This window comes from Gracilinanus agilis, chromosome 3 (assembly GCF_016433145.1).
Source record: "Gracilinanus agilis isolate LMUSP501 chromosome 3, AgileGrace, whole genome shotgun sequence".
Lineage (NCBI taxonomy): Eukaryota > Metazoa > Chordata > Mammalia > Didelphimorphia > Didelphidae > Gracilinanus > Gracilinanus agilis.
Window position 1 is genome coordinate 99,557,222 of NC_058132.1, and position 21,963 is coordinate 99,579,184.

At 40.4% G+C, this 21,963-nt stretch overlaps 1 protein-coding gene across 2 annotated transcripts in view; it reads left to right on the forward strand.

Annotated features, from left to right (window-relative positions):
• The first annotated feature begins 2,311 nt into the window (after nucleotides 1-2,311).
• The window catches only part of ACER3 (alkaline ceramidase 3), a 188,953-nt gene continuing 169,301 nt past the window's right edge, over nucleotides 2,312-21,963 (forward strand). For both annotated transcript variants that reach the window (XM_044668162.1, XM_044668163.1), the window contains exon 1: nucleotides 2,312-2,522. In XM_044668162.1, the coding sequence (XP_044524097.1) occupies nucleotides 2,417-2,522 (106 nt within the window). In that variant the 5' untranslated portion in view covers nucleotides 2,312-2,416. The remainder of the gene's footprint in view (nucleotides 2,523-21,963) is intronic.

Here is a 21,963-nt window from a genome sequence, read left to right on the forward strand (position 1 = left end):
ATGAAAAAAATGAAGGAAGGTGGCCTAGCAGTACCAGATATTAAACAATACTATAAAGCAGCGGTCATCAAAACAATATGGTACCGGCTAAGAGACAGAAGGGAGGACCAGTGGAATAGACTTGTGTTAAGTGACATCAGCAAGACAGTGTACGATAAACCCAAAGAGCCCAACTTTTGGGACAAAAATGCACTATTTAACAAAAACTGCTGGGAAAATTAGAAAACAATAAATTCAGACTGGGTGAATGACTTGAATATAAAGAAGGACACTGTAAGTAAATTAAGTGAACACAGAATAGTATATTTGTCAGATCTCTGGGGAAGGAAAGATTTTAAAACCAAGCAAGAGTTAGAAAAAATTACAAAATGTAAAATAAATAATTTTGATTATATTAAATTAAAAAGGTTTTGTACAAACTAAAACAATGCAATCAAAATCAGAAGGGAAACAACAAACTGGGAAAAAAATCTTTATAACAAAAAACTCTGACAGAGGTCTAATTACTCAAATATACAAGGAGCTAAATCAATCATATAAAAAATCAAGCCGTTCCCCAATTAATAAATGGGCAAGGGACATGAATAGGCAATTTTCACATAAAGAAATCAAAACTATCAATAAGTGCATGAGAAAGTATTCTAAATCTCTAATAATTAAAGAAATGCAAATCAAAACAACTCTGAGATATCACCTCACACCTAGCAGATTGGCTAAAATGAAAGCAGGGGAGAGTAATGAATATGGGAGGGGATGTGAAAAATTGGGACATTAATGCATTGCTGGTGGAGTTGTAAACTGAGCCAACCATTCTGGATGGCAATTTGGAACTATGCCCAAAGAGCAATAAAAGACTGCCTGCCCTTCGATCCAGCCATGCCATTGCTGGGTTTGTACCCCAAAGAGATCATAGATAAAAAGACTTGTACAAAAATATTTATAGCTGCACTTTTTGTGGTGGCAAAAACCTGGAAAACAAGGGTATGCCCTTCAATTGAGGAATGGCTGAACAAATTGTGGTATCTGCTGGTGATGGAATACCATTGTGCTCAAAGGAATAATAAACTGGAGGAATTCCATGTGAACTGGAATGACTTCCAGGAATTGATGCAGAGTGAAAGGAGCAGAGCCAGAAGAACATTGTACACAGAGACTGATACACTGTGGTACAATCGAATGTAATGGACTTCTGTACTAGCATCAATGCAATGACCCAGGACAATTCTGAGGAACTTATGGTAAAGATGCTACCCACATTCAGAGGAAGAACTACAGGAGTGGAAACACAGAAGAAAAACAACTGCTTGAACACATGGGTTGATGTGTACATGATTAGGATGTAGACTGTTAATGACCACCCTAGAACAACTATCAATAATATGGAAATAGTTCTTGATAGATGACACATATTAAACCAGGGGAAATGCTTGTGGGCTGGGGGGTGGGTAGTGGTGGTGTTTGGAGGGTGAGGGGGAAAGTAAGAACATGAATCATGTAACCATGGTTCTCATTTTTCTAAAAAACAAACAAAAAAAAGTAAGTAAAAAAAAAAAAGTCGACCATCACTACTGATATATACGGGCCCTGAACTAATCAGCATTCTTTGTGATATGCCAATATTCCTTGGTCTAGTGAAGAGAGCTCTGGTTTTTGAGCCAGAGGACTCAAATTCGAGTTCATTGCTTAATTTTTCTCATTTCCATGAATTTACCCTATGATTAGAGATGGACTCTCTCTATGATCCACCTCTAATTTTAGGATCAAATTATTGCTTTTATCTCTAATAATCCTGGTGGATTCTTTCTCTACTTTCTTCCAAGGCCTGGACCCCACGAAAAAAGGATTGTGGAGGTGAAGGACAAGAGCAAGAAATCAAGGGAGCCCTGATAGCAATCTAGGGACGTTTTCCCACCCGCACCTTCGGCCTCAATTTACTGTGGGCCCGCCTTCCTTCTTTTTCCCGCCCCTGTTACCCCTGCCCACTGACCAGACCCCACCACAAGCCGGGTGCCCTTCCCCTCTGCTCCACCAAGGTCTTTCCTGACAAGTCCTCCAGCCCCACCCGCCCTCCAATCACCATAGTAACCACGGTACCCACCCCCTTTCCTCTGCCCCTCCCTAGGGCTTGCTTCAGCCCCACCTCCGGATTCAGGGTCGCTATGACGACAACCCCTCCTTTTACCCTCCCTTACCCCCGCCCCCTGCTCCTCCTCCAGGCCGGCTCGCTGGGGCCCCGAGCCGCCCTGGCGGCTGCTCCGCCTCTTTTTCCCGGGGCGGAGTAGGGTTGTGTCTGCGGCGGCGGCTGCTGCGGCTGAGGCGGGGAGGCCCGGGAGGCCGAGGAGGCGGAGCCGGCCAAGGCTGCCTGAGTGACGGCGGCGGATAGCCCGGCTCGGCTCAGCGGGGAGGCAGCGGCGCCATGGCCCCGCTGGGGTCGGACCGAGTGGGCTACTGGGGCCCCACCACGTCCACCCTGGACTGGTGCGAGGAGAACTACGCCGTGTCCTTCTACGTGGCCGAATTCTGTGAGTGGCCGCGGATGCGGGAGGGCGCGGGGACACCGCCAACCCAGATAGTGCAGGACGGGCTCGAGCCTGGGGGAGACCCCCACCTGCCCCAGAGCGAGGCGAACGGGGCGTGTGGAGACCCGACCTCCCCCCCCCAGAAGGGAATGGAGAGTGTGGAGACCCCTCCCCAGGGGGCCTGGGTAGCGTGGAGACTCCCCCGCAGCTGCCCTAGGGCAGGGGGGATGGGTAGCGTGGAGACCCGACCCCCCCTTCCTCCCCCGCAACAGAGGATGGGAGTGTGGAAATCCTCCTCCATGCCTCTCCCCCTTGGGTCGTGTAGAGACGTCCACCTGTCCCAATTCAGGAGGATGGAGAGTATGAAGATTTTTCCCCTTTCCTCCTTCCTGACCCAAGAAATTAGCAGTGTGGAGACTCTTCTTCCCTGGTCTGGGGATGGAGAGTTTGGAGACCCACCTTTCCCCAAATCTCGGAATGGGGAATGTGGAGACCCCTCTAAGGCAGAAAATGGGTAGTATAGAGATCCTTCTTCCTCCTCCCCTTTTCCCCATACACCTAGGCTGGGGATGAGGCGTATATAGAAATCCATTTACCTGAAATGTAGGGCTTGAGAGTTGTGGAGACCTGCTCCCAGCAAGACTGAAAGTGAAGATCAAGTGATAGGGGGGTGTGGAGACCCACCCACTTTCTTCTCCCAAGGCAGACCCAACCCCTCCTCAGCCTCAAAACAGGGACAGTAGGGAGTGTGGAGGCCTACTTTCTCAAGACAGGATCCTCCCTCAAAGGAGCGGATTAGGGGGGCCCTTGTTACCCAGGGGAGCCCCTATCAGCTGGTGGTTGGACTTGCCAGGACCTTTAAAAAGAGCAGTGGGTAAATCTTCTGATTTGCAATACTTTGGGGAAGGATCCTGGGCCAGTGCAAGGCGGGGAGGGGGGTACCTTGTGGAAAGTGTCAGGAGAGAATGAATGGAGCTACCACTACCCCCACCCTATTCCCTAGGGGCCCAGGTGCCAGGGGAGAAATCTGGGAGATCATAGGAAAGAAGAATGGGGGGAAGAGAAGAGAATTACCTGTGCATTGAGGAGAGAAGAAGAGGATCCTCCAAAGACTTGAGATTCTGGCAATTAAGTTGAGGCAGGGGAAGAACACCCTGGAGAGACTAGAGGTTCACCATCTTCACCCACCAGGATGAACAAAAATCAACTCCCTGCCTGTTTTACCAGGTGCTGGCAATCTTGCCACCCTCCCCCTTGGCTTCCAGGCCCCAAGGTCTAGAAAGAATTATTTTTTCTTCTCTCCTTTTCCCCATGAACCTTAAACTCTATTCTTCCTTCTCTTTCTCTTTTTTCTCAACATCACATACTCTCTGTTCATGCCAGACTTACCACTGATCTTTCCCTGCCCTCCCCAAGCCCTGTTATTTGTGCCATTGCTTGACTTGGGGCAATTTCCCATGGCCATAAAAACCTGCAAACCTTCAGCCTCCTCTTCCCAGCACCTCCCCTTAATTCTAGAATTCTGTTATGAGCTGACTGCAGATTTGTCTCCTAACATGACTACCTCAGGTACTGCTTGTACCCAGCTCTGAAGCCGCAGGAAAAAATTCTCTTCATCCCACAACACATACTCATTGCTGTCTGTCCACTAACAACTTGTCCCCATCTTTCAACCCCTCTCTCCAACTGTTCAGTTTTGAGGGCACGATACATTCTGCTCCCTTCAGTTATCTCTTCAGATCAGGCCCTTTGGTTGGGGCAAAGAGTACTTAATGACTTGGTTCTTTAATTTAACAGAAGACAGGATCCACACCTGGTTCTGCTATGTGTTCCTGGTATTTTCTTCATGCCACAGCCCCCCAATTCTACCTACCAAACTCCATTACCTTTTTTCTTTTTAATTTTAATTCTTACCTCCTATATGGAATCAATTAATTCCAAGCAGTAAGGGCTGGGCAATGGGGGTTAAATGACTTGCCCAGGATCACCCAGCTAGGAAATGTCTTCAGTCATATTTGAACTCAGAACCTCCCATCTCTCAGAGATCTGGCTCTCTATTCCCCTAGCTACCCCCAAACACCATTATCTTAGTGTCCCACTTGGGCAAGGTCCCAAGTCATCCCAGAGACTAACTCATTCTGCTCTTACTCCCCCAATCACTGTAGTTTTCTGATTATTTCAGGCCTCCACGATTATAGGAAACATTCCTGACTGCTACCCGCTCTCACCTGCCCTTAAGAACACAGCAGCTATCTGAAGATAGTATAGAGATTAAAATTAATATGCAAAAACTCCACGATATGATCTCACTTTCCAGGGACCCAGTCCTTAAGGTCACTGTTCCTGTCTTCTTTAAGGAAGATAGAGGGGTTGAGGTGTGACTGGTTCTGGTCAGACCCAAGAGAGCCAAGGGAAAATCTACCAGAACTACTTCCATAGTCTGTCTTCTTTGGTTATTTCTTTCCTTCAGATTTCTGTCAGGGTACAAGATACTTCTTTGCCAGGAGGGAGGGAGATAACTTGAATCATTTAACTTTGGAAAATTGTAATTACATGGAATTGGTTTAAAAAAATGTTTTATTAAATAGAAAAAAAGAGAAGATACTTCTTTGGCTGAATCCCTTTGCCTGACTGAGGATGCTCTCCATGCTTGGCTCAACTGTGTATTTCTGGGGACCCTGAGCAAAACTGTGCTTCCTAGTTTATTCCTGCTCTACTTCTCCCCAAGGCACCTGCTCCTAGTAGAAGAGTAAAGGGCTTCATTCTGGGCAAACATTCTTGCCTCTGACCCCAACTGTTCATAGAAGGGGGGAGAAACTGCCTTTTTGTAACTTCTAGTCATCAATCTCTTCTTGCCTTACAGGCCTATTTTTATGCAGAAAGCTGTTTGTTTAATGTGTTTTTTTTTAAAGGCCAAGCTATTAGTATCACTTGAGTTTTTTAAAAGTTGTGCTTGCACAATTTTGGAGTACTCAGACTTCCTACAGCAGAGGAGAAAACTAAAGGGATCCTCTTTGGTTGATTGTAGCGATAACCTTGGGAAATTCAGTATTTGTCAGAGGAAGCCATCATAAATTGTAGTAACAAAGACCTCAGAGTCATAGGCTAGAACCGAAGGAGATAGCTGGCAGATGTTTCATGTTACTGTGGTAGATAGCTCTTAGAAATGGAAAATGGCCTTGTTTCTCAGTATAATTAGAAAAGGAAACACTGGGCAGACAACTAGTGGGTTTTCAACAAGAGGATAAGTGAAGGGCTGGCAAGCATTTTCCCCACCTACTCTAGGGGAACTGTTTAATATGGAGGAAGTTGAGGTTAGGTCTCATAGGAAGCTAGCATGGCTTGGTGGGAAGACCGTCGGAGTCAGAAAAACTGGGTTGAGGCCAGTCTTGACCAGTTACACTCATTCTCTCTGAACTAATTTCAGTTTCTTTCTCTAAAATAACAGTAAAATCACTTACACTGTTGATCTTCCGTAGGACAGTTGTGAGTATAAAATAAGAGACTACCTTGGGGTACTGGAAAGACCTGGACTTGGGCTTGAGAGATGGATTCTAATTGCAGGGCTGCCCCTGGCTAGCAATGCTTCTAGACAAGGTTTTCAGTTCTTCTGTAAAGTGAAGGTGTAGGACTAGAGCAGTGGTTCCCAAACTTTTTTGGCCTACCGCCCCCTTTCCAGAAAAAATATTACTTAGCCCCCTGGAAATTAAATTTTTTAATTTTAATAGCAATTAATAGGAAAGATAAATGCACCTGTGGCCATCACCACTCCCCTGGATCGCTGCAGCACCCACCAGGGGGTGGTGGCGCCCACTTTGGGACTCACTAGACTAGATGATCTTTAGGGTCTCTAGTTCTAATGCTTCTTTAAGTTCAATAAGATTGTGTAAAGTGCTTTACATATCTGAAATATTAGTATTCTCAAAGAGAATTGGAAGTATGCAATGTTGGAATAACTAGAAAGGTGTAGAAACTGGGATAAATTGTGAAACAAGCTTAGTGTTCCTAGATATTCAGAATTATAAGCAATAGCAGAGGTTACCTAGTCCAACACTGGTGAAGTATTGGCACACATGCCAAACTGGCAGTGGGGGAGCTGCTCTGTTCCCCCTCTTCCTAGCCCCTGAGGACATTTTTTGCATGTGTTCTTCTTCTGTCTAATGGCCCAAAGTGAACACTTTTTCCCTCTGCTCTCTGCAGTAACGTTGGGGGAGACAGGGGGCAGGTTAACAGGCAGCTGGAAATTACAGTTTGGGCATACGAACTTGAAAACCTTTGCCAGTGCTGGCCCAGTCTAATCTTCCACGCAGGCCTCCAGGTCTCCCTGGAGCATCGCTGAAAGGTGGCCTACTAGGCCTCTCTTAGAACGTATTACACAGCCCTTTGTGAACACAATATTACTTTGTATAATGACTAACTATATAATGATAAATAAGAATGTCATATTTCTAATTCTTCCCTTTAAAAAGGAAACTTGGATGGATAGGCCCTTTTTTTTATGTTGAATGCTTTAGAGATTATACATTATAATGGTAAAGACTTACTGAGATTTGAACTCAGGTTCTTCCACTGTCTAATAACTATATTATATGAGGATGTTCCCTTTACTTCTCTGGGCCATCACCATCCTCTATGATAAAGGGGAACAGTAAATAATATTTGTATTGCCTGCTTCATGCCCCACAAGGATTCTGAGCTCAGATGGAGAAGGACTAGGGAAAGGTGGGCTAGAGAAATAGAATAACCCCAAACCCCCACCTCTGTCCAGTTAGAAAAGTGTCCCTGGGGGACGTGAGATTTCAGCTTCTGTACAAATGACGGAAGAATAAGAAATTAGCAGGGCAGGAATGAAGCTCTCTAAGAGGTTTGAGAAAGAGTCCATGGGTTAGAGTAGAATGAGTAGATTCCATGTCTACCTTCTCCACAGATCTCTATGAGTCATAAACTCTGATGTGCCAAGTTCTTTTGTTTTTTACTTCCTTAAAGATGATTTTGAGTACTTGCCTCAGATGAAAAGCAGTGACAGGTTCTTCTTTAGGAGACAGGGAAACCGAGTCCCAATCCTGCTACTCTCGTTTGCTACCCATGTGTTTGGACAAAGCATTTCCTTTCTCTGGGCCTTTTAGTTTCCTCTTCTGCAAAACAAAGTCTAAATGGCCTTTAAACTTAAATTTTACCTTATATAACTTGATTTTTTAAACACCTTTCCCTTCTGTCTTAATATCAGTTCTGAGACAGAAGAGGGGCAAGGGGGGAGGCAGTCAGGGTTAAGTGACTTGCCCAGGGTCCCACAGCTAGGAAGTGTCTGGTCCAGATTTAAACCCGGCTCTTCCCAACTCCAGGCCCCACTCTCTATCCACCAGGCTACCTAGAGACCCCCTCCTATGCCTTTTAATGAGACTTTCTTGGATAATAGTTCCTCCAACATAGAGGGAAAAAGTACTGCCAACTTTCCCTGATCCTCTCATTGCCATCTCTCTAATTACGGTGTCCAAACCCTCCCCGCACTGATGATCATTGGGCACCTACTCACCTTTGCAAGCGCAGAGGCTATAGCTTCCTGCACTCCATACCTGCCCTTGAGAAGGTTTGCCTCTCAGGACTGGCCTAAAGAGATCATGCCACCAGCTCACTTTTCTATAATGCCTTAGAGCTTATGAAAGCTTTCCTTATAACTTTATGAAATGGGTATAAATTATCCCCACTTTATAGATAAGGATATTGAAGGGAAATGACTTGCCTCAGCAGTTTTCTAAAACATTTTTGGAGCATAACAAAAGAATGCAATGTTTGAGTGACAGGTCCATTTTGCAACTGAAGAAACTGAGACTCACAAATTAGGAGATTTGTCCAAGATCACAAGGCTGTGAAGTCTCAGATTGAAAACAAAAAATTTAAACCCTTACCTTTTGTCTTTGTTTCAGTTCTGAGACAGAAGAACAGCAAGAGTCAGGTGACTTCCCCAGGGTCACACAGCGAGGAGGTGTCTGAGGTCAGGTGTGGATCCCGATCCTCCTGACTCCAGGCCTAGCGCTCTGTCCACTGGCTTACCTCCCTACCCCGACGGCAGTCTCATCAGCTCACAGGGACTGTTTCATTCTTTGTGCTTGTGTCCCCCAGGGTGTAGCACAGTGTTTGGCACAACGTAGGTATTTAATAAATACTTACTGATTGAAGTATCAGAGCTCAAGCCCAGATCTTTTCATTCTAAAACCTGTGTTCTTTCCAAATAAGGATGATATTTCCTCCTTGCTGGCAAAACTGTACTAATCGAGGCAGCTATGACAGATCTTCCCAGGAGTTACCAAATCACATGGCCTCAGAAAAAGCAGAAGTGCCCTAACACAGGGGCTCAGATTCAGTTGTAGTAGGTTGGAAGGATTGACTTTACTGAGTAATGCACCAAATTGAAGTGAAAAGGCTGCTTCTCTGTAGACTTTTGGGAGTCAAAGGTTCTGTGATTCAAATGTGAATGAAAATTACTTCAGAAATGGCAGAGGTGGAAAGGAGCTCAGGAGTTAGTGTGCAAACCAAACTTATATTTCTTGACTTGGGTCAGGAAGACCTGAGTACAGTCTGGCCTCAGGGACTACTAAGTATGTAACCCTGGGCAAGTCACTTACTTTCTGTTGGCCTCAGTTTCTTCATCTGTAAAATGGGGATAATAATAGCACCTACTTCACAGGGTTATAGTGAGGACAAAGTGAGATATTAGTAAAAAGTGCTTAGTACAGTGCCATACACATAATAGCTTCTAAATAAATGATGACTTCCTTCTTTCTTTTCTAGTTGGGTTCAAATAATCAACCTCACAAGTTCAGTACTGGGGAGACATAGTTAAGATGATATAGTTCTAGTGAAAAAGATACAGGGGTTTTATTTAATGTGTTATCAGCTCCATGTGAGTTACCAGCGTGAAATCTTAAGTTATATTTAATTAGTGAATTTACTTCCTGTAATATAGAAAATGGCACTTGCTCTCCTGCTTATTTATGGTTGTCTGTTGCTCAGCTCACTTGTTTTTTGGTTTTATAAATGCCTTTTGTTTTTATATCATATATGAAATATATGAAAAGGAGGCAAATGTTTTTTTATTGCTTCTCTTGGCCATCAGAGCTAAAAAGCATTCAGTTTTGTTTCATGATTCTTTCTATATATGTTGTTGCCTCTGTAAATATTGTTTTCCATGACTGCCTACTTCACTTTGCATCCATCTTCCCATGTTTCTTTGAATTCTTTATGTTGGTTACATGTTATGGCCCAGTAATATTACATCACATCCATGTCCTACAGTTTGTTTAGCCATTTCCCAAACTATAGTCATCTATTTTGTTTTCTAGTTCTTTGCTATCACAGAAAGTGCTGCTATAAATATTTGGTTTATATGGGACTTTTCTTTGAGTAGTTGTATCTCTGAGTCAAAGGATGTGGATATTTTAGTCACTTTGGCGGGGAGAGAATTCTAAAATGCATTCTTGGGCAGTATTTATAGAGATAGTGTCAACAGGAGGAGTCCTTCAGGTGTGGAGTCCCTTGTGTTAGGGAGGCCATTCGCCTATAAACATGTTTTAAGGAGGATGATCAGCATGGTGAAAGGGGGAACCAAAAACTTTGCCATATAAGAATTGGTTGTAGGGAGGAAAAAAAAAAGACTTGATTGTAGGAATTGGACCTTGAAAAGAGAAGACTAAAGGGGAATGGGATAGCTGTCTTCAAGTACTTGAAGGATCATCAGTCAATCAGCATGTATTTAAGTGCCCACTAGGTGACAGGCTGCACTCTCATGGAGTTTACATTCTATTATATAGAAGAGGGTTTAGACTGTGTTGCTGTGACTTATTCTGCTTGGCCTCAGAGGCCAGAACTAGGAACAGTGCTGCTATAGGGAGGCCCATTTCAATTTCATGTAAAAGAACACTGGATGTGAAATCAGGAAGGACCTAGGTTCAAACTCACTTCATATACTGTTAATTATAGACAAGTAATTCAGCCTTTCTGAACCTTTTTCTTCATCTGTGATAATAATAATGCCTATACTATTTGCCTCAAGATTTTTGAGGATCAAATAAGGTAATGTGAGTAAAGGTGATTTGTGAACCATAAAGTATTGTTAGTTTTCATTGTGACAGCTAAAAGTGAAATGGTTTAGCGGAGGAAAATTGTAGGTTCTTTATCATTTGAAATCTTTGCATAGGACACTGGATGACCACAGGAAGTTGTAAGAGGTGGTGGTGGGGGGCGGAATTTTGGCTCCAGCATAGTATGTTGGACTTTATGACCTGATGTTCCTTACAATTATTATATTGTGAGATTGTTGTCTGTAATACCACCTCTCAGAAGTGGTCATCTAACCACTGCTCACAGACCTCCAGGAAACAAGAGCCTTGAAGCATTCAGTTCTAATTGTCAGGAAGCCAAAATTTGTCTGCCTTTAATTTATACCAATTGCTCCTAGTTCTGCCCTCTGGAGCCTCAGGGAACAGTTGTAATTTCTTTATTGTGACTTCCTTTTGAGTATTTGAAATAGCACCCTCCTTCTCCCCCCTGCTCCCAATAAGATTCCCATTTTCAACTGATCCTTATATCACACCAGGAACCAATAGGCTGTCCTGAGGACACTAGATAGAATGTTTGAGGATGTGGGTTGCCATTCGAGCTCTCCCACTCTGAAGTTCTGGGCCTTTGTCTCCTTATCTGTAAAATGAAGTATTGCTCCAGATGGCTTCCAAAGCTCCTCTGAAGCTTTTGGAGGGCAGATTGTGTCATTCTGTCAGTTCTTTACCTTAAATATTGTTTCCAGAGTTGAATGCAGTAATCTGGACAGGCCTGAGCAGGACAAAGTACTTAGGATTCCTTTCCTAAACTTCACGCTTCCACTACCCACCAGAAACCACATCTGTACATGGAGGGCTTATGCAGATTCGTGCCGGGGCTTAAAGCCAGAAGAAGGCTGACTTTGTTTTGAGGTCTCCTTGCATTTGAGCACTGGCCCTGATCTCTTTCCAAGATATTTAACTGGTGTGAATCATGAACTTGTAGCAAATGGGGGGAAGAGGGGGAAACAGAGTTATTTTGACTAAGGAAATAATGGGCCTTTGGAGAATTAGAACTTTTAAAAAAGTACTCACTGGGCACAAAGTACTAGATAGGCACTTTGGGACAAAGCAGACAGACTGAAAAATAAGAAATTCTATTGTGTTGGCTCATGTGAAACCATAAAGAGTTAAAAGGAAATTTTGCTCAATGTGTAACAATATGCTCCCAAAAAATAACACTATTTCTTTCCACCTGGGGTTCTTCTCTGACAACATTATCCACTGCCTCTCAATTAAGGGGAAAAGGCAGTACCTGGAGAGTTTGGGGAAGAGCAGGGAATCTTTTTTTTTTCCTTAAAGAAAGAGAATGGAGCAATTGTGTAAAACTAGATAAGCCAGCGAAGCAGTACAGAGACATGGAGTGTCAAAAGGGTCAGAAGTCACCCTTTGACATACTTTTCTGCCTCACCCTGCATTGTGGGCATTCCCTGATAGTGGTAGGAAAACTGGATTTCCTGCCAAAACAAGTTCACAAGCCTATGAGCTCTAACATTTGGAATCCTTTCTTCCTATCATTCCCTGTTTCTTAATTAGATACCCCATTTCAAGAAAGATTTTAACAAAACTGGACCACGCCAGATTTAAATCTTACAAACCTTCTTAAGTGTCTCCAAAGTGCAAGGTTCTGTGGCTAACACTGGAAATACAAAGATTAAAAATTGACAGCCTTGACCTCAGAGAACTTCTATCCTACAATGTTGTTGTTCATTCTTTTCAGTCATGTCTGACTCTTCTTGAACCTACTTGGAATTTTCTTGGCAAATATTTCCTTCTCTAGCTCATTTGACAGATGAAGAACTGAGGCAAACAGTTAAATGACTTGTCCAAGGTCAGATAGTTAATAGGTGTCTGAGGCTGGATTTGAACTCAGGATCATGAGTTTTCCCAACTCCAAGCCTAGTACCATATCCACTTTACTACTTGGCTTGGGGGAGCATAAATGGACTGATAGACAACTAAAATTTGAGGTGGAGAGAGAGAGAGAGAGGAGGCCAAGGAGGGATCAGATAAAGTACTCTGATACTTGGAAGAGGGAGAACTTTTTAAAGCCGAGAGTAAGGAGAGTTCCTAGGATGCTAAGCGTACTGGACACCATGCCATGTAAAGAACCAGGGCTGTTAAGTTGAGGAAATGATGTATGGGGACAAGCATGAACATGGTTGTCAAATATTTGAAGACCTTTCATATGGAAGGGGAATTGTATTTATTCTCCCAGCTCACAGAGGGTAGATTAAAGAAAAATGAGTAGAAATGGAGGCAGATTTCAATTTGGTATAAGGAAGAACTTGCTAATCTTCTGGGTCCTTCAAATATGAAATGCCCTGTTGCATCCTGTAATAAGGTCTTCATCATTAAAGAACTTCAGTTGGGGGCCAGATGATTGAATAAAGGAATGAGGCTTCTTGTTCAGGTTCGGAATGGACTAAATGACTTCTGAGGCTGGGAATTCTGAAGTAGTTATATACACTTATTTTTTCAACAAATGTTTATGTGCAATAAGACCGTGCTGTTATATGAGGGAACTAAAAGGTGAATAACCCAATGTTCCCATCCCCCAGGAACCTTATAACCTGTTTACTCGGGAGATACACAGAAAAAGATGCCCACAGATAAATAGAATGCAAATTAAAGTATTATAGTTGCCTGTAAGAGGAGGACAAAGTGGTGTGAGTGGTAATAGATTCACAGATCTTTATCGAATATCTATTATGCTCTAGGCATGAGAGTAGGTGTTTATGTGGGGTAAAAAGACAACAAAGAAGGCCAGTTTGGCTAAACTATAGAGTTCATGATTTTGAAAGCTGGAAAATCAGATTGGAGTCAAGTCCAAAAGGGCTTGAAATCAGGAAAGAAGACCTGAAATCAGGGAAACCTATTTTCAAAAGTGACCTCAAGACACTTGTTATGACTCTGGGCAAGTTATTTAAATTTTACTCTGCATTAGTTTCCTCATCTATAAAATGGGGATGATAATAGCACCCACCTTCCAGAGTTATTGTGAGGATCAAATGATGTAATATTTGTAAATCATTTAATGCAATGTCAGGCACTCTTATCCTCTATATCTATATAAATGTTAGTTGTTATGATTATTATAAATAACTAAAATGTTAGCTGATATTATCAAAGTAATAATAGCTGACACTTATATAGTGCCTATTACGTGCCAAGTACTGTGCTAAACACTTTATAAATATCATCACATTTGATTCTCACAAATATCTATTGCAAAATCATGCAAAACATTAAATGTATTCCACAAAAAAGGCAAGAAAAAATAAATTCTTCCATATAGTTTATATATACAAAAATAGAGATAGATGTTATTATTATTTCCATTTTACAGATGAGGAAACTGAGGTAGAGAGAGAGGTCAGGTGATTTGCCCAGGGTCAGCACACAGCTAGAAAGTATCTGAAGTCAGATTTGGATTCGGGTCTTTTTATTATTATTCTTAATGCAAAACAGAAGCCAAATCAAAGTTCAGTAGTTATGTTTCCTCTTTGTCATCTACTGTTAACTACTCTCAGCATCCTGTCCACCTCAAGCAATGTCCTATCTGCTTTTTAGATTTTTCTCTTGCTCCAAACAAAGCTTTTTAAAAAAAGAATTGTTTATTTTTAACATTATATTTTTTACTTTGAGTTCTAAATTCTTTCCTTCAATCTGTACCCTCCTTCCATTGAGAAGGCAAGCACTATTGTATATGCGAAATCATGCAAAACATTAAATGTATTCCACAAAAAAAAGAGGCAAGAAAAAATAAAATGAAAAAATAATGCTTCCATATAGTTTATCACTTTTCTCTCTGAAGGTGGGTAGCACTTTTCATCATGAATCCTTGGGAATTGTCTTGGATCATTGGATTGATCAGAGTAACTAAGTACTTCATGGTTGATTATCATCACCATACTGCTTTTACTATGTAGAGTGTTCTCTGCTCTGTTTACTTTGCATCAGTTCATATAATTCTTCTCAGGTGTTTCTGAACCCATCCCCTTTGTTATTTTTTATAGCAAAGTACTATTCCATCACAGTCATATACCACAACTTGTTTGGCTATTGCTCAGTTAATTGGCATCCCCTCAATTTCCACTTTGTCCTCCACAAAAATAACTACTATAAATGTTTTTGTACATGTAGGTCCATTTCCTTTTTCTTAAAGCTTTTTTTGATAGAAGTAATAATACATGCCTTTTCTTTTTTTAAACCTTTACCTTCTAAGAATCAATACTGAACATCAGTTCAAAGACAGAAGAGTGGTAAAAGTTAGGCAGTTGGAGATAAGTGACTTGCCCAAGGTCACACAGCTAGGAGGTAGGTGTCCAAGGTCAGATATGAACCCAGGTCTGGTGCTCTATCCACTGAGCCACCTAGATGCCCCAAACCTGCCTTTTCTACCTCTAATATTGTTAAGGGCATATGAGAGAAAGTCAATAGAGGAGCCCTTTATAAATTATAAAGGGGCACAGTGTATGGTACAGTCACTATAAAGACTAAGGAGACTTCATTTCATACCTCACCTTTGTCCTCACACTTTTGCAGTCATTTGCATCTATAACCAACCTTAACTCATTCTTTTTTTAATAATTTTTATTTTTTAGAAACTTAACTCATCCTTTACAACACCTTATTAATTTCTTTTCTATCTCAGTTTTGGCTATTGTATCTGTATTCTCTGTAGTCTTTTTTAAAAAATCTTACTTGGTTAAGGAGTTTCTTGTACAGTCATGTTGAGTTTTTTTTATACAGCTCTCCCCTTTTTAATTTATTTTTGTGTTTTCAGAATTCTGTTGAGAACACGCCATCCCTATTGAATCAGCTTTGCTTGAACATTAGGAATCCTACCTACCATTTCTGTAACTGCTTTGAAATTTACTCTCCAAATATGAAGTTTGTATGAAATTACGCTCAGCTTTACTCCCTTAGCTATCAGAAACTCCAAGGAATGTTTGGCAATTTCTCATTATCCTGGTGTTTTTCGCTTCTTTTGACATTCTTATTTAAAAGTTTTCCTTTGTTCCCCATCCCACTTCTTTCCTCTACTTTGGTAGGTTTCCTTACAGGAGGAATGTTTTATTGATAAATTTTGTTGATGCTATTTTACAGGCCTGTCTTTTGCATAATGTAAAAAATGTAGCCCTTCCATTGCCATTGTCTGGTCACAAGTTATAAATCCATGTCTCAGTGTGATGAATTCGAAGCTGAATTTACCTTAACGTTCCTGACTATATCCATGTAGATCTATTCATTAGCTAGACATTGCATTCTGATTGTATTAGTTATTTTCAGTTGGCATAAAGTATGACTTAAAGTTTTGGTTTGAGGATGCTTCCTTCTCTTTTATCTTCATTAAGCAATCAGTTTCTCTTATATTTGTTTTCTTTCAGAATAAAGACTAAAGACATTTCAGAAATAGACCTTTAAAAAAGCCCAATATGTATCCTTCTTATTGACCCTCTGGGTTTTTCCCCCTCTGTCTGCTCCATCAATCTTGTCCACTTCCTGGTCCCCAACCTCAGTTTTATAGGGTAAAGATATATTTCCCACTTATCATTTTCAAGGTTCAAACTCAGACTTTCAGGCCTATATCATATAGCTCCCTTTATCTGAGAGCAGAATATGGATCCCTCTGAAGAATTGTGGTCAATTTGAAACACCACTCCTTGGATTCCATTGAATAGGCTTGCGATTTTGGGCAAGTTCCCTATATCTTTTAGGCTTGTTTGTCATCTGTAAAATAGAAGCAATTGATACTTGCCTTTCCTGCTTTCTAGAGTTCTTAAGATTATATGAGAGCTATTCAATATAAATTACTTTGAAAATTAGTAGAAGATAGTGTGGCAGAGTGGAAAGGATTAAGGACCTCATTTCAAATCTTCACAGCTACTAGTTATGTGACAATGAGCAAATCATAAAATCTTTTTGAACCCCAACTTCCTTATCTGTAAAATGGGCTTAAAATGATATTTTCACCAAATAGGATTGTTGTATCTAATAAGCCCTAAAGTACTATAGAAATGTAACTTATTACTACTACTACTCTCATAGACCATCAACCAACTGATTTCCTAGTTTGTTATTAAGAACTACATATCTATGTGTTTCATCTTTGGATCTTTCTTTCTTGTCTCTCCTTTCCAGTCAGTTATTTCCATCTTTCTAATCACTTTGATGTGTCTGTTTTGCCTTCCCTGCTGTTTGGACTTTGCTCTTTCTTACTCTCCCCAGGATAGGTTCACAGCTGCCTGAAGATTTGCTGTCTGCAAAACAACTAGGACAAATGACACACACTGATAAGGAATCGATTATGAGGAGCTCCGTCCCTGTGTTCAGATGAATCAGCTTGATCTAGTTCAGGGGTCAGCAAATGTAATCTGTAAAGGGCTAGATAGTAAACGTTTTAGGCCTGGAGAGAAGAGGCAACAACGACAATATTATGTAGATACTTATAAGAGAAGACAAATTTCCACACTTTTTATTGACAAAATTCAAAATATATTAATAACAATTGAGTACAATTTTTATAGTACAGATCTACTAATGAAAAGAATGGAATTATTTTTTGGGATAACATTTCACTTGACTGGGCTCACAATTATTATTCTTTATCATCAATATAGAATAAGATTTTACATTGTTTATCTTTGAAAATGCCTTTTCACATAAATATTGCTAAATACTGATATCAATCTAACAACTGATTAGATATGTGGGTTGAAGGATACTAAAGAATTGAAGATAAGGCCAAAGGTGAACCTGGGTGACTAGACAGAAAATAGGAAATTATGAAAGGAGCATAGCTGGAGCATAGCTTGTTAGGGTGGAGAAAAAACATGACTTGTGCTTTGGATTTGCTGAATTTGAGATATCTGTGGGGTACCTATCCAGTCTGAAATGTCCAGAAGGCAGTTGGTAATGTAGGATTGAAATACAGTACAGGGGAAAGAGTTCCGGATTTGAAGTCAGAAGGTCTGGATTTGAATCCTACTTTATACCTTACTGTGTTTGTAAACAAGGGCAAATCACTTAACCTCTGAGGTCTTCAGTTTGTTCGTCTTAAATTGAGTAGTACCAGATGGTCTATATAATCTGTTCCAGCAATAAATCTATAATTCTATGATTATATCTACATAGCTTTTTAGGAGTCACAACAGGACATCTCCAGAGGACTTATAATGAAAAAAGATATCCATCACCAGAGAAGGAACAGATGGAGTCCAAATGCAGATTAAAATATACCATTCTTCAGTTTATTTTCTCCATGAATTTTTCTCTAGTGTAAGCAGTATGTGTCACATTTCACAACATGATAGACAGGGAAATATGTATTGTATCATCATCTATGCGTAATCTATATCATATTACCTGCCTTCTTGTGGAGGGGAGGAGGGGAGGAGGTAAGAAGAGTGAGAGGGAGGAAATAAAAAGAATAAGATATAGATTTTTGGACCTGGCTAATGTGAGAATTTGTTTCTCTTGAATATATATATTTATTATAATTGATTACATAGTTATAGCTAATTATGTATATTATTATGTTACATATTATAAATCATATATAAAAATAAATGGTAACCAAAAAAGAATTGCAAAACATTTTCTTACAACCCTGAAAGGCTTGGTATTATAATGATTACTTATCTCTATTTTACACATGAAGAAACTGAGTCTTAGAGAAAGTAAGTGGTTTGCTAAAAATTACAAGGTTGGTAAGTGGAAAAGTTAGGTCTGATAGAGTCTTACACAGGACTCCAGTGCAATTCATTTCATCTCTTAGGTGAGTTTCTTCATCTGCAAAATGAGAAAATTGGACTAAAAAATGCTTAAGGTCCCCCATACCACTAACATTTTATGAGTTTGAAATTAAAAAAAAAAAAGAAGCTGTTTAGAGACAGAGAGTTTGAAAAGAATACTAAGATGTTTTTAGTTCTTAGTCTGATTCATTGACTATACGGTTACAAAGATCAGTTACTAGTCTCAGACCAGCATTTAACTATTTTTGAGGATGTGCCATTTAGTATTTTAGAATAATGTCTTTCATATTCCAAATCCTTGCAGAGTAAGAATATCTTGCCATTTTTGTCCTTTACTAGGAAATGAGGAATAATTTGAGTGGCATAGAAATTCCAATAGTAAGGTTTCACAACAGTATTTTAACTCAAAGTTCTGGAGTCAAAAGTTAAAAGTTCTTTCTTTGTAACAGTATGATAACCAGAAGTTATTTTCACACTTAAATTACATGTGTGTTTTCCCTCTTAACTTTAGTTCTGTATTCTAGAGTGAAAGAGAAGGGGAGGAGAAATGAAGGGGGGAAGAAAGGGAAGAGAAAAGGGAGAGGTTGAGAGATATTTAATGGGCTGAGATAATTATTAATTCACATTTCTCTAGCACTGTGAAGTTTATAAACCACCTCTTCCAACCTTGTGATGTTATCAGTATGAGTATTATTATCTCCATCATACATGTGAGAATACTGAAGATTAAAGTAGTTAATTGACTTGTATTAGAGGCCTGTGCTATCTTCCTACTTAATGATCGTATGTATAATTTTTGACATAATACAAGTATAATCATTACAAGGGGATCCAAACAGACTGACATGGGAGATTTTAGGAGGAAAGTCATTTCTCACAAGGAAGAACTAGGGAAAGCTTGATGAATGAGATAAAACTTACCCAAGACCTTGAATTAAGAAAGGGGGATCCAATGAAAAGTTTTGAATATAATGATATGATAGGTATATGTTTTAAGAAAATGATTATTACAGCATATATGGGACAGATCAGGAGTAGAAACTAGAGCTAGGAAGGAGGAGCTGGGTTAAACAAACTATTGTAATAGACTAAGAGATAATGAATGTCCAAATTGCATGGTTCCAGAATAGAAAAGAAGGGAATGGATGTGAGAAATATTGCAGAAAGTAAAATGCAAAATTAATAAAACTACACAAGATGCAAGTATGATTTCTCAGACCTCAAGTAGTGACTGAATTTTGGATGTAAGAGAAACCATAGAAAGAATTTGCTGTTTGGTCTAAGCACCATAGAACTTTTGGTTATTTGAGTGAGAAGAAAGGCATTTGTGCCTTGGGCAGAAGACCATAACTTATAATAAATATTCAGTTGATAGTTCTGGAACTTTTCCATCCTTCTTTTCAAAGTTTAAGCGTTGAAGGACCTGGTTTTCAGAATTTGTCTTTGCCAGTACATCATGAAATTGGAAAGGAAATTAGTTTCTTAAGAAAGTGAGATGATTTTTACTACTTACCTGAGGTCAGTGCTGATTGGATGTTTCTGTTTGTTTGGCATTCTAAGTGCTAGGACCTGTAATTTCATTTTCCAAAGGAAGAACCTATGCCTAAGAAGCTTGGCAGAGGTAGCCATGGCATAGAGAAGAGAGCACAGGACTGGCGGTCAGAAGTCCTGGGTCTGGTTTTGTGAGGTCTGATGGATTGGGCCACCATGTCAATTCCTCTGTCCAGATGGAGGGGGAGGGGGTAGCTGGAAAAGCCTTGTCTTCAAGTCTCTTCCAGCTCCAGTGGCTATGTGTGAAGAACCCTTCCAGTTAAATGTTCTTGTATATAATTCTGAGAGGGAGGGAGAAATTAACAGAAGCTTCTAATTCTGTTCTTCAGGAATTAGAAGTTATGGGAAGTTGTTTGGAATAATGTAGTCCAAGGTAGTGGAAGGAGTACTGGACCGACAGTCAAGCTGCGCTTCAGTCATAGGAGCCCTGTCACTCACCAACATTGCCTGGTGACTTTTCTTTCAGCCTCCAATTCTTCACATGTCAAATGTGTATGGTGAATTTGCTTTCCCTCCTGCACAGGGTTATTGAGCGGGAAGGCATTCTGTCAGCCTGTAACTGTGAGTGATCCTTAAAGAATGGGACACTCTGATAGGAATGAGAAAGTGTAGGCATGATCAGAAGCCTTAGAGAGATAAATTTCCAAGAAGTTAGTAACTAAATCTTGCCTGGCTTCTTATCATCAAGGCTTTCTCTTCAAAAGCCTGCTTATGCTGTGGGTTGAGTACTGACCTTTGTAGATAGAACTGAGTTGGGTGTATTTTTAAGAAATTTTTTCCCCATTAATGCTGGAAAATGGTTTGTATAACTCATATTTCTCCTACATGAATCTATTTGCAAACTTGTTGGCTATAGTTTGTGGCCTATCAGAATAATTAGTCTTGAAATTCACTGATACATACTTTGATTTTTATCTAGAAAACTGAATCAGATTTAAATATCTCCTGTTAGAGCTATGTGTTAGTATATGCCTATGTCCTTTCTGCTGGGGGGGCCGAGACTGAGCTCAGGAGTTCTGAAGTACATTAGTATAAAAGGCAATTGGGTTTCTTCACTAAATCTAACACAAACATGTTTAGACCCTGAGACTCAAGCTGTCAAGCTGCCTAAGGAGGGAGAAACTAGCCCAAATTAAAAGAGGCTGGTTCCCAAACTCTGTGAAATAGGGTGATCTAGTCTCAAAAAATGAAATAATCAAAATCCCCCAAATAATTAATAACATTCTTATAACACCCTATCTTCCTTTAAGACTCAGCTCAATTACCACCTCCTCCTTTCCTGCCCCAACCCCCAGCCATTAGCATCATTCCCCTTTAAGGCTACCCTCCAACTACTAGGTGTATCACTTGTATATTCTGACTTATGTATGTTGCTTTGAGGTTTTTTCTTTGTGTTTATCACTAACTGGCATAAACTAAGTACTTAGCAAATGCTTCTTGATCTATAGATTATAGGCTAAACATGCACACACACTCCCTTTACCAGTAGAGATCACCAGCTCATCTCTAACTTACTCTTTTTTTCCCTTCTAACTTATTTTTAAAGTTATTAACTGAGCAACAGACTTTAGCAACAAAACAGGGTCATGCCACCTATGTCAGAGGCAGGGCTTGAACCCATGTCTTCCTGACTGAAGCCGGCTCTGTACTTCTGTACCAGTTTGCCTCTCTTTAGCATTTTACGAAGTTATTTTTACTTATTTCATCACATTTGATCCACACAATAGCCATGAAGCCAGTGGGGCTTTTCCAATTTCATAGTTGGAAGAAAAAGGAGTTAAGAAAACAGCTAAGTGGAGCAGCAAGGTAGTGCAGTCAGGAAAGCCTAGGTTCAAATATGGGCATGGTCATGACTTAATTGTGTGTCCCCAGGCAAGTCACTTAACCCCAATTTTCACCCTCATTACCTAGCCCTTGCCACTCTTCTGTCTTAGAATTGATATTAAGGCAGAAGGTAAAGGTTTAAAAAGAAAAGAAAGGAAAAGGTAAGGGACTTAGTCAAAGAGTTAATTAGTAGTAGAGCTAGAGCTCAAAACCAGG